The sequence below is a fragment of the Bombyx mori genome, chromosome 3 (assembly GCF_030269925.1).
Source record: "Bombyx mori chromosome 3, ASM3026992v2".
Lineage (NCBI taxonomy): Eukaryota > Metazoa > Arthropoda > Insecta > Lepidoptera > Bombycidae > Bombyx > Bombyx mori.
This window is the reverse complement of record NC_085109.1, coordinates 3,728,922-3,742,507: the sequence shown is the minus strand read 5'-3', so window position 1 is coordinate 3,742,507 and position 13,586 is coordinate 3,728,922. Positions and strand designations below refer to the sequence as shown.

The 13,586-nt window shown below is 37.8% G+C and overlaps 1 protein-coding gene across 8 annotated transcripts in view; it reads left to right on the top strand.

Annotated features, from left to right (window-relative positions):
* The window catches only part of LOC101742157 (kinesin-like protein unc-104), a 102,423-nt gene that overhangs the window by 69,480 nt on the left and 19,357 nt on the right, over positions 1 to 13,586 (top strand). For 6 of the 8 annotated variants that reach the window (XM_062675116.1, XM_062675108.1, XM_062675111.1 and 3 more), the window contains 12 exons: positions 400 to 543; positions 2,249 to 2,412; positions 3,070 to 3,209; positions 3,565 to 3,609; positions 4,605 to 4,736; positions 5,794 to 5,994; positions 8,002 to 8,159; positions 8,624 to 8,783; positions 9,385 to 9,554; positions 10,224 to 10,338; positions 11,241 to 11,374; positions 12,114 to 12,325. In XM_062675116.1, coding sequence (XP_062531100.1) covers positions 400 to 543; positions 2,249 to 2,412; positions 3,070 to 3,209; positions 3,565 to 3,609; positions 4,605 to 4,736; positions 5,794 to 5,994; positions 8,002 to 8,159; positions 8,624 to 8,783; positions 9,385 to 9,554; positions 10,224 to 10,338; positions 11,241 to 11,374; positions 12,114 to 12,325 — 1,775 coding nt within the window. The remainder of the gene's footprint in view (positions 1 to 399; positions 544 to 2,248; positions 2,413 to 3,069; positions 3,210 to 3,564; positions 3,610 to 4,604; positions 4,737 to 5,793; positions 5,995 to 8,001; positions 8,160 to 8,623; positions 8,784 to 9,384; positions 9,555 to 10,223; positions 10,339 to 11,240; positions 11,375 to 12,113; positions 12,326 to 13,586) is intronic. The other 2 variants (XM_062675115.1, XM_062675110.1) reach the window with 1 other exon arrangement.

The window sequence follows — 13,586 nt, the reverse complement described above, 5'->3', positions numbered from 1 at the left end:
CACGATCTCAAATTCAAAATCATTTATTTCGACTTAGATGTCAGTATAACAGACTTGTTGAATGTCAAAATATAAATAACAAATGTTAACTCTACCATCGGTTCCAAAAAAAAGCCACAGTCCTGGGAAGAAGCGGCGAAACAAACTCAGCGGGCTTTTTTGTTGTTTCTCAAATTTTTTTTTAAGTAATTTAAAATATTTGCAATAAACGAAAAAACAAGTCAAAAAATACAATTACAAAATAATAATAATAATAATGAAAAATGAAAAGGCCAGGAGCGAACGCTTCATTCCCACGTAGTGCCATCTAGTAGATAATCCTTAACTTTATAATATGCCTTGTTGCACAAACGTTCCTTGACAGTTTTCTTAATCTCTTCTAACGATGGTAAATCTTAGGTCTCGAAAATATCGCTTGTCGATCTGGCCGGCTCGGAGCGTGCCGATTCTACCGGAGCCAAAGGAACTCGTCTCAAGGAAGGAGCTAACATCAACAAATCTCTGACCACACTCGGAAAAGTGATTTCCGCTCTAGCCGAAATTGTAAGTATGACACCAATAAAGCATTAACTTTCTTCTCGTTAAATGAATGAATATGTTATAGATTAAATTTGAACTTCGTGTAGTAAATAGATTTTAGATGGCTTGTACGTAAATGAAAATGTATGAAATGTTTATATTGATATTCACTATTCTTATGCTGTTTTCTTGCACGGAATTGCATTTCGGATTGCGTAGTCGGTAAGTATACCTTTTGCTAGTTAGTCTGTATGGGGTGTTAGTGTGGAACAATCTAGACGTTCTTCGTGTGTTCTAGACTGATTGTTGTTATACAGGGTGTCCCACAATGTCAAGACGAAACATGGCTATAATACCAACATTGATCACATTAAATCTATACTAATATATAAATCTACAGTGGTTTTTACGGATGTTCCGTTATAACTACTCAACCGTGCATCCGGCTGACTTGAAACTTGGTATCCATGTAGAAAATACATGTACTTAATGGATAGGCTAATATTTGTATGAGTGTTGGACTCCCTACACCAGTTGCGGGGGCGTTAATGATGATAATACCATTTGGGGGACACCCTGTATAAGTGGCATGATCGAACGAAATGTGTAATATCTGATGTACGAAATTTGTCAATAAATGTTTGTAATTAAACATTATCACAGCGATAATCGGCGGTATTTAAACCATTCTAAAAATATATATATTCATTGTCATTCATTTCTCTGTAACTCACCACATGGCTTGTTTGTATTGTGCCTCTGATAATACGTAGTTAAGGTGTGATGATCCCGGTGGAAGCAATTTTTTTTTTATTACTTAGTTGGACGAACAACTTCACCGCTTTTACCCGGTCGGTGTAAAGTGATTACCGGAGTTCGTAGCCATCAACGTAAACTTCCACCCATCTTGAAATATGCGGTTGAAATCTCAATTGTACAGTATAACGTCAACAGAAATATGCAGAATGGTGGTATTTATTTATCCGTGCGGGCTTACACAACGTTGTATCATCATTAATAAGGATAATGCAATCGCTCAGTATGTGCGGGCCGGACAGTTGGATGTCTTGTGGGACTTTCGCTTCAGATGTGCCCACGCGAGTCACACCTTACAAGAAAAAAAAACGTTAAAATCAATATTATGATAAATAGTTTGGTTACTATTTTTCATATACATGACAGAGTTCCGCTCTAACTCTGACAGAAACAGACGAACTTTTATACTAAACGCTTTAAATCGCAATATTTGGTTTGTGTTAAATTGAATATGCAATTTCGAAAAGGGCACATCTCTGAAAATGTAAAATGTTTAGGAAATGAAAAAAACTGATTATTTTCTAAAGCAGTGTAAAATTTAAAATATTAACTTTTGAGATATATTTTAGTGTTAATTAGCAATTGAAAATTACTGGAATTATTATAAAATGGGTGTAGGTACGCCTCAAAACTATATGTATATGAAAAAACGTATTTGACAAAATATGCGACATGTGCCCTTTTCGAAATTGCATATTTATTTATATCGTGTGTGTATATTTTTAATAGAAATGATATGCAACCTAACTGATTTGTTGTTCTAAACAAAAGTACGGTTCAGCAAAACGTGTATTATATTTGATCTGGTTTGTGGTTGGTTTTATGACCGACATTAACTAAATAACGGTCTCTGTATTTTAAAATTAATACACGTTTTACATAATGAAGTTATAATCAGCACCAACCTTGACAGGCCTCTAAGAGCAAGAAGTCCAAGAAGGCGGACTTCATACCGTACCGTGACTCGGTGCTGACGTGGCTGCTTCGCGAGAACCTCGGCGGTAACTCGAAGACCGCCATGATAGCCGCCATCTCGCCGGCCGACATCAACTTCGACGAGACGCTCAGTACACTTAGGTGAAGTGCTAAGATTTATTTTCACTGAATCAATGGCCTGGTAAGAACCGCTGGGTCACGTTGGATGCAGGTGGCAACGGACTGGCCGCACTCGAGATCACTTGGAGAGGCCTTTGTTCAGCAGTGGACAGTGTAGGCTGAGGTGATGAATCAATGGGCTGAACTGAATTATGTAAGGGCTTTTTCAGCCTTCTTACCGGAATATTTTATATATATTTTATTTTATTTGTATGTATAATTTGAAGTCGTCGTGACCTAAAGGAGAAGACGTTCGGTGCATTTGTATGTAGTGATGCACCGGTGCTCGAACCCCGCAGGCGGGTACCAATTTTTCTAATGAAATACGTTCGGAATAAATGTTCACGATTGACTTCCACGGTGAAGGAATACATTACTGGTGGTAGGACCTCTTGTACGTAAATGCCGTCGCTTACTTTGAGATATAAGTTCTAAGATCTCAGTATAGTTACAACGGCTGCCCCACCCTTCAAACCGAAACGCATTACTGCTTCACACTAGAAATAAGTAGGGTGGTGGTGGTACCTACCCGCGCAGACTCCTAAGACGTCCTACCACCAGTAAATGTGAGTGGTAGGTGCGCGAACGGCTTCCTCCAGCGAGTACAATAAATATGATAGGCAATGTGCAACCAAACAGATACGCGGATCGAGCCAAACAGATCGTATGCAAGGCGATCGTGAACGAGGACGCGAACGCTAAACTCATTCGCGAACTCAAAGAGGAGATCCTGAAGCTTCGCGAACTGCTCAAGGCTGAAGGGATCGACGTGGAAGAAGGTACGATTGAATTCGCGTCACGTTCTTGCCTTGGTTACCTCTTGCATATCGTCGATAGGTGAAATACTGCTTAAGGAAGATTTTGTTAAAAATGCATTTATTTTAAGTCTTGCGCTTCTGAGGTATACAAGGTATTTCATCCATCGAACTGAACTGTTTTAGCACTTGTAAATTGAATTTAGGTTGTGTTCGTAGTCGTCACGTGAACAAACATAGAGTGTTCTGTGTGAATGTTAGTTTAAAAAAAGAATGAACGAAAGCAACCGACGCCACAGTCTCATTTGCTTATTCGTTATAAAAAAAAAGGTAATAACTAAGATATTTTATCTTTGTTTTCAAAACCCTCACGTACTAGGACCAGACGGTAGAGTCATTTACGAAAAGAAAGAACCGCCAATCAGTAAGTAAACAAACAAAAAAAAACGAGGCTTGCGCATTTTTGCATATGTACACCCCACCTGTACGCTTAGCCTCCATTGAAGTTCTGGGTTGCCACAAAAAAAAAAATATACTGGCAACCCAACACTTGAGAGCAATTTATTTTGCACCCTTCTTTCAACGCTTGTGGCGTAGGCGTACGAAAAGTACTTTTAATGTACACGTATTGAATTTGCATAATAATATTTATTGAATAGAGTGGGTCTTTATCGTATATATGCGCTTTTATTGGTGTTAATCGACTATTATCTCCGTACATAAAAATTGAATTAAGATATTGTATTTAGTTATAAATACTTAGCTATATTCGTTTGCCGTAAGTGTATAATTTATTTGGGGTCAGCTTTCGATGTTGCGTATTGTCGATTTTGTGAAAATATATATTTATTTGCCTCAGTTAAATTCTCGTTTCTTTCAATTGGATTGCACCTCAATAGCTATTTCGGTTATGGACTGTAATTGGGTAATGCATCAAAATTCGAATAGTCTCAAGGTTGTAGAAGGGTAAAATTTTGTATTGCAATAAGAAAAAAAAAAAGCTTTTTTTAGCTGGCAACATTTTGCATGTCATCTAACGTATTATTAATGCTGTTTGTATTATTATATTATTTATTGTGATGCAAAATGCTCGTTTAATGTAATGATACATACATACAACGAAATGAGCAAATATTTAATATCGAAAACCACCAATTTTAACAATAACATCAAAGTTTATATCTATCCATTACCGATTTTCATTATCGTATAGATATACTGAAAATGATAATAATAAAAAACAGGCTATATTAAGTGCTAACCTAACCCTGATGCTGCTTGTCATACGTGAACAATGGGGCTGTAAAACAAAAAAACACCGTTCATTTTCAAAATATGTAATAATCCCCTTTTTTTTTATAAATGAGAAAACTCTGAAAACATTAACATGGAAATTGAAAATACTGCGGTTTAAATCAGGCGAACAAAATTCGTCGCCGCAACGCAAAAAGAGCGAAGCAGAGGTTCTGTCGCCGAAGCTGTCCCGAGCCGCCACCACCATCGCCGAGGAGGCAGTGGATCAGCTCCAAGCCTCCGAGAAGCTTATCGCTGGTGAGTACTGAATATCAATACCAAAAAGACCACAAGCTTTGCATTTTTTGTTTCCTCTACCAAATCGTTGGTAGCCTTTTTTTATTATCCTTGTACGCCAGCGGTCGGGGAACTTTTTTAATTATTTATTAATTACCCCAAAATATTTTTGTGTAGTTGATATTACCCTATGGCAGAATAAAAAATAACGAAATCGGTTCTTTTTAGCATCTTTCATATAAATAACATGACAATTGTGAAAAAAAAAATTCCTTTCGTTTCATTTCTTTTCATCGAGTTTGAAATCACAACGATTTTAAAGAAGTTTCACTTTTATACTTTTTACTCACTAAAGTTTCATTTTTACCCCCAAAATTTCATTTTACCCCATTTGGGGTAATTTAGTCCGGTTCCCCGACCGCTGTTGTACGCAGACAAGCATTAGATCCACCAGATGGTGAGTGGTTACCGTCGCCCATAGACTTCAGCAATGCCAGGGGCAGAACCAAGCCGCTGCCTACCGCTGCCTAGCCTAAAGGGTTATTCCAACTTTGCGCGGAATGAAGTGAGCTACTAAGGCTCAATCTAGAAGGACTTGTGAACTAGCAAGAGAAATTTGCATGAAAACCACTTCATTTGGTCTACCCAGATATATTTTATTGCGCTGATCTTCAAATTACACTATCACAATCAAACTTGTATATATCGTCTTTTCGCATTAAAAGTGTACAATTTTTGTGTACAACAAGTGTACAGTTTTTTTTTGTTATCTATGTTTTGACCACTACTAACAAAATTAATACATAATTTTATCTTACTTTAAAAAAGACAGATAATGTAACTGTTAAAAAAAAATGTTTGCAAAGGTGATTGATATTAAACATATTACATGTTAAACCTTTAAAACACTCTCCTGTACAATTAGTAAGTTTAGAGATTATACAGTTTTAATGCGGGAAGACGATATAACGTTTAGAATTCGACCTGTGAGATATCTACACTTTTAAACTACCGTCATTTTTCTTTTAAACAAACTACCGTCATTTTTCTTTTAAACAAACTACCATCACATTCGCAGAACTCAACGAAACTTGGGAGGAAAAACTCAAGCGGACAGAACAGATCCGCGTCCAGCGCGAAGCGGTCTTCGCGGAAATGGGTCTTGCTGTCAAGGAGGGCATCACCGTCGGCATATACTCGCCGAAGAAAACGCCACACCTCGTCAACTTGAACGAAGACCCGAACCTGTCCGAATGCCTGCTTTACTATATAAAAGACGGTATGTGGTTATTATACGACACTGCCCGACCAAAATATTATTGTTTAATTCGATAAGTTCCATGTGTCACGGAAATGCAATAATGAGAGTAGCTAGAAGGAAAACGATTTGAAGATTTCAATGTATTTAATTTTTACATAGATTATCCTTTTATTACGCTACCAACTTACTGAGCAAACAGTATACGATTCTTTTTTTATTTTTTATTGCTTAGATGGTTGGACAAGCTCACAGCCCACCTGATGTTAAGTGGTTACTGGAGCCCATATACATCTACAACGTAAATGCGCCACCCACCTTGAGATAGGTATAAGTTCTAAGGTCTTACTATAGTTACAACGGCTGCCCCACCCTTCAAACCGAAATGCATTACTGCTTCCGGCAGAAATAAGCAGGGCGGTGGTACCCACCCGCGCGGACTCACAAGTGGTCCTACCACCAGTAATTACGCAAATTATAATTTTGCGGGTTTGATTTTTATTACACGATGTTATTCCTTCACCGTGGAAGTCAATCGTGAACATTTGTTGAGTACGTATTTCATTAGAAAAATTGGTACCTGCCAGCGAGATTCGAACACCGGTGCATCGCTCGATACGAATGCACCGGACGTCTTATCTTTTAAGCCACGACGACTTCAAAATCCTTTTAATGCTTAGGAATTTTCCCAACCTATTCGCTGGTAGCCTAAGGGGCTATTCCGTCTATCGTTCTCCCTGATAGTAGTTGTTCTGTTTATGGCCGCGTTCCTTCCATCAGCTTTATTTCTACTATTTTTTAATTCGAGACTAATATATTTAACACAATATTTTGAAGTCGTCGTGGCCTAAAGGATAAGACGTCCGGTGCATTCGTGTTGAAGCGATGCACCGGTGTTCGAATCCCGCAGGCGGGTACCAATTTTTCTAATGAAATATGTACTCAACAAATGTTCACGATTGACTTCCACGGTGAAGGAATAACATCGTGTAATAAAAATCAAACCCGCAAAATTATAATTTGCGTAATTACTGGTGGTAGGACCACTTGTGAGTCCGCGCGGATAGGTACCACCGCCCTGCTTATTTCTGCCGTGAAGCAGTAATGCGTTTCGGTTTGAAGGGTGGGGTAGCCGTTGTAACTATACTGAGACTTTAGAACTTGTATCTCAAGGTGGGTGGCGCGTCCACGTTGTAGATGTCTATGGGCTCCAGTAACCACTTAACATCAGGTGGGCTGTGAGCTCGTCCAACTATCTAAGCAATAAAAAAAAAAAAAAAAAACAAATATTGTGATTTAAAGCGTTTAATATAAAAGTTCGTCTGTTTCTGTCAGAGTCAGAACGGAACTCTGTCATATATGAAGAATAGTAACCAAATTATTTATCACTAGCGGCCCGCTCCGGCTTCGATCGGGTCATAAAAAATTCAAAATAAAAAGTTATATAATACACACACATTAACCCTTACATTGGCGTCAGGTTTCAAAAAATAGAAAATTATAAAGATATTTGAATATTAATATATTATTTTAATGAACTTTTATTTTCATTTAAATAATATTTGTTTTTATCTATTTTTTTATTATTTTTATTAAAAAAAATATAGCCTATGTCACTCGGGGATAGTGTAGTTTAGAAACAGTGAAAGAATATTTCAAATCGGTTCAGTAGTTTCGGAGTCCATTCAATACAAACAAACAAATCTTTTCTCTTTATAATATTAGTATAGATAATATCGACGCTTGATAGAAACGTGACTAAGCGACAATGCGTGAACTTTACAGTAGACTAATTTAAAGTTGAAATACCTGAAAACAAAATTTATTTTAACGAATCCACCTGTAGTAGAATTTAGCTAGTAGCTGTAGGATTGAAATGATTTTAATAGACCTAGAAATATATATTTTTTGCGCATCGAATATGGTTATTGCCTATCATTTATGTATAAAGCAGTTATTGTCGCTTAGTCACATTTGCCTTTCAAGCGTCGATATTGATTTTAATGATTGATTTTTTTGTATTGTAAGGTGTGACTCGCGTGGGCACATCTGAAGCGAAAGTCCCACAAGACATCCAGCTGTCCGGCTCGCACATACTGAGCGAGCACTGCATCTTCGAGAACGCGGACGGCGTGATCTGCCTCATTCCGCACCGCGGGGCACTGGTCTACGTCAACGGACGGGAGGTGCGATATTCGACCTTATGCTAGTTGCTTTTAGGTTGCTCTACAAAGAGAAGATCTTCTGCTGAGCGAGCTGAAATTGCGCGTTAGTATTGGTTGTGTATATGGAAACCGGTCTTGACAATGGCGTCAGCGCGATTCAGGCATTTCTCAGATATTACTTATATATTGATATTAAAAAAGACGTATATTATTCTTTGTATATAAAAGATACATTCAAGTGTGTCTGTGTTTTCTTCTTCTTCTCTGTCTTCGAAGTACACTTAGAAAGAAAATTATTATTCTTTGTATAAAAAAGATACATTCAAGTGTGTCTGCGTTTTCTTCTTCTTCTTGATTTTCGAAGTACATTTAGAAAGAAAAGTATTATTTTTTGTATAAAAAAGATAAATTCAAGTATGTCTATGTCTTCTTCTTCTTCTCTGTCTTCGAAGTACACTTAGAAAGTAAAGTATTATTCCTTGTAGCTGGAAGAGCCCGTGATACTGAAGAGCGGTTCCCGCGTGATCCTGGGCAAGAACCACGTGTTCCGGTTCACCCACCCCGGGCAGCCGCGCGAGCTGCCGCCCGTCAACAAGGCGCTCACAGACTCCACCGAGTCGGCAGCTGAAGTCGCTACCGAGAGCAGTACGTATAATCCGATTGTTGGTCACCCGTGCTCCCGGGGGTAGCCCACTTTCCAGAAGATTCAACATTAGGCGCGTTTCGTTGTATTTGATCTATAATGATAAAGAGTAAAGTAAAGTTTATAAAGTAAGTTTAAGTAGTATTAGTACAGTTGATACCACACTACCATTTTTGTATCAGTGATGCATGATTACCTCCAAACTTCTATGAATGTAAGAAATAAATAAAGATTGTTTTTCTCCTACCGACGCCGAAAGTTCGACATTGTTAAAAACTTAACACCCGTGGAGTACCGAGCCGGGGTCCAGGGTCGAAGCCCCGGTGGATTGCAGGGGCGCTTCTCTACATGTAAACGCATGTACCGTCTTAGACAGTAAACAGTGTTTTCATTATATGTATTAATCTTTTTTTATAGACGTCACTATCGCGGCAAAAACCACTATAGAAGTGACCGAAAATTACTTTTAATAGTCTTTAAAAATCGTTTTCAATATTGTATTCGTTTTCTATATTGAATGAGAGGGAAAACTATGAAAAAGTAATTTCCTACCCTCAATTCTAATAAATATGACTTATTTTGACATTTTATCTGAATTTTCAGGCAGCGATACAGAAAATCAGAACGTCGACTGGGACTTCGCTCAGTGCGAGCTGCTAGAGAAACAGGGCATCGACTTGAAGGCGGAGATGCAGAAGCGTCTGATGGCCCTCGAGGAACAGTTCCGTAGGGAGAAGGAGCACGCCGACCAGCAGTTTGAGGAGCAGCGTAAGGTAACGTATCGGACACTCTAACTTTAGAAAAGTCTTTGTATCTTTTTTTATATTGCTTAGATGGGTGGTGAATGCGCCGCTCACCTTGAGATATGAGTTCTAAGGTCTTAGTATAGTTACAACGGCTGGCCCACCCTTCAAACCGAAACGCATTGCTGCTTTACGGCTGAAACAGGCAGGGCGTTGGTATCTACCCGCGCGGACTCACAAGAGGTCCTACCACCAGTAATTACGCAAATTAATTTTTTTTCGGGTTTGATTTTTATTACACGATGATATTCCCTCACCGTGGAAGTCAATCGTGAACATTTGTTGAGTGCGTATTTCATTAAAAAAATTAGTACCCGCCTGGGATTCGAACACCGGTGCATCGTTCACGACGGCCACGACGACTTTTAAACTAAGACTAAGACTACAGACAATATGACACAATATTTACAATGTTACTATCTTAGTTCCTGTTCATTTTTATATTAGGTATATGTGCAAACGTTTCAACATTTTTTTCAATACTGACCCACTTGAAATACGAATATGTACTAACAAATACAAATTATCTCTAAAGAAATCGTAAATCTAATTTAAAGTTAAGTCGATGGTTAATGACAATAGTTGTTTCGCCTTTAAGGTCAATATGGATTTTGACTAAGAATATATATATTTATTTAGAACTACGAGGCTCGCATCGATGCTCTCCAGCGTCAGGTGGAGGAGCAGAGCGTAACGATGTCCATGTACAGCTCCTACACGCCCGAAGACTTCCATAACGATGAAGATATATTCGGTAAGTTCAAGAGCAAAGGCAAAAAAGATTTCAGAGTTTCATTCAAAATGTTCACGATTGACTTCCACGGTGAAGGAATAACATCGTGGGGCAGCCGTTGTAACTAAGGTGGGTGGCGCATTTACGCTGTAGATGTCCATGGGCTCCAGTAACCACTTAGCACCAGGTGGGCTGTGAGCTCGTCCACCCAACTAAGCAATAAAAAAAATCAATGATTGTTAGACGGATTTGTTAAGGGTGAGATTTTAAATAAATAAATAATTTCCTTTTTAGGTCCTTCAAGCACCGCTTACCGCTCTCGTCGAACCCGTCGCTTGCGACGAAGGGCTCGGCGAGTAAATTAACCCACAGACACAGCCCACTGAGTTTCTCGCCGGATCTTCTCAGTGGATCGCGTTTCCGATCCGGTGGTAGATTCTGCGAAGCACTGCTCTTACTAGAGCCAGTGTTAGCAACGTCGTCAGGTTCGAGCCCCGTGAGCTCACTTACTAGCTCGGTGAATCTAGAATAACCCCTCGAGGTTACTAGAATATGTAGAAAAATAAAAAAAAGTGTGTGCCTGTGCAAGTCACACACGGTAGAAGTGAAACTTATAAATAAGATATAGATATACTGACCATCCCACTACACAGGAGCATACATATGGATAATGTTTAGTAGACGATAGTAGGGATGCTACAAAGAGTCGCACAAAGAGGAGACCGTGAACGTCTATAGTGTTCTACCTCATTCTCTCGCCCGATGAATCCTATACATTTATGTGTTTGTGTCTCTATGGACTTATTTTTTCGTTTCATCGAGCATGGAATTTTCACTTTTAAAAAAAACCGATTTTTTTGGCAACACCAAAAACAGTACCACCTATTGCCCAGTTATGGAGACTGTTTAATCATATGCCGCAGTGAACCCGTTGTTCGAGACGGAGTGCTGGTCGGCTCGCGAGGTGGGGCTGGCGGCCTGGGCCTTCCGCAAGTGGAAGTACCATCAGTTCACGTCGCTCCGAGACGACCTCTGGGGAAATGCGATCTTCCTCAAGGTAGGTACACTTTTTTTGTATTACTTACTAGCTGACCCGGCAGACTTTCTCAATCGTTAAATAAAAGGCCTAAACTTTTGTATAAAATAAACTTAAAACAAACAAAAGAAATCCGTCCGACACATCAAAGGAAAAACAAAATTGTTATTTTTATTTAATTCCGAGCATTTTTATCCTTTAAACCTTCTCTGGACTTCCACAAATAATTCAAGACCAAAATTAGCCAAATCGGTCCAGCTGTTCTCGAGTTTTAGCGAGATTAACGAACTCATTTTTATATATACTACTTATTTATTTATTTATTAAGCACACAATGTACCTTACAGCTATAGGACAAGATAGCATGATAACAAAAAACAATCTAAGTTTTAATTTAAGGACATAACAATAAATCGCAATCGAAATCACATTAAACATTAAACAATTACACTATCTAATCTACTATTAATTACTTACTTACTATCAATTCATTATCTACTATTTGCTCATTGAACACTGAAAAAAAAAACAACGTAGACAGAGGTTTATGTTTCTATTTTAGTGCTTGTTATGGGAATAACATTCATGTATGTAGTATATATAAGACGATTTGAATCAGTTCTTTAATAATTAATTTCTATTGAAGTACGATGAAAACTCAACCAATTATTTGCAAACGAGTGATTGTACCTCTGATGTTTTTAATATTCTGAGAGTGAATGTTTTTTTTCAAACTCATTTTCGTTTTTTTTTTAAACAGGAAGCGAACGCGATCTCTGTGGAGCTGCGCAAGAAAGTTCAGTTTCAGTTCACTCTGCTAACGGACACGCCGTACTCCCCCCTCCCCGCGGAGCTGGCCCCCCGCGACGACGCCGACGACGAGTACCGGCCCAGCGCGCCCACGGTGGTCGCCGTCGAGGTCACCGACACCAAGAACGGCGCCACGCACTACTGGACCCTAGAGAAGCTACGGTGAGTCTATTTATTCTTCTTCTTAATTTTTTGGCTCTGGCACGGTTTGTGCATTAGCCAGCGTCGAGTAATAAGATTTTTATAATTCGACGTTTTGATTATTTACAGCTTATGAATAATAAAAAACGAAGGAAACTTAATCAATTGGCATGAAATTAAATGAAACGAGATGAGATTATATGGGCTGTAATATAATCTCAGTAAAATTGTGGTTATTTACGGCGACCTTTTCAGTGGACTTTTTGGAGGATCCCGAGAAGTTACGTTCAGCGGCTTTGTTTCATTTTCCCACATTTGTGGACTTTCACAGATACTAAACAGTAAAATAAAATAAACCGTTATTACACATTTAAACCCGAAGAAATACTAAATAGACATAATAAAAGAAATCATACAACTTCACTCCTCGCGTTCCCGCCAAAAAGTCCGCGAGTCCGTTTCGATTTAAAATCTCTTTATCGAACTCAGGATTAGGACAGATTTTGAAGTGACGTGTGGACTAAGTTCTTAAAGTTATACTTCTAAAGCAATCGAGTTCTTAAAATAAATTTTGGCGACATTACTTTTCTGCAAGGTTTGACACAAAAATATCGATAATTTGATCGATATAGCGTAGGGTGTTTAGTGGAGACGCACCTCAGTCGAGAAAGTGTAGTTGTAATAAAATATTATATTTTATATTATTATTATTTATTTTGATTCAGTTCTGTAATATTTTTTTATAAAAAATAGAACACAGTATTAAGTAGTTAGATTCTTTTGTTGCATTTGATTTTGATTATTTTTATAATATTACTTTTTTGTTTATGTAAAATATAATGGTAATATATAAAGGTGACATTTTGCTGAAGCCGCCGAAATCAGTATGTGAAAGATAGAAAATACATTTTATAAAAACCATAATATACAATTTGTATATCGTATTTTTCATAAGAACTTCAAATTCATGTTTGAAGTCCTAAAGAGTATCGACTACGGCATGTTTGTTGAGTTTTTATGAGCAATAATGAAATATATATGAACAGTCAGGTAAGTAAAATTTCATGTAATATTAATAGGAGTGAATGTTAGCTGTGTCACATTGTTATATATATCTAGCCTTATTCATTTGCTGCTTCTTATTATTATTTTTTGTTCATTTTTGCTTAATAATATAAATATTTATAATAATATACAAAAATAATAATAGTTCGATTTATAAATTAAATTAGAGTCTTGTCACATTAGTTTAAATAACACACTCGTCAAACATTAAAAAATA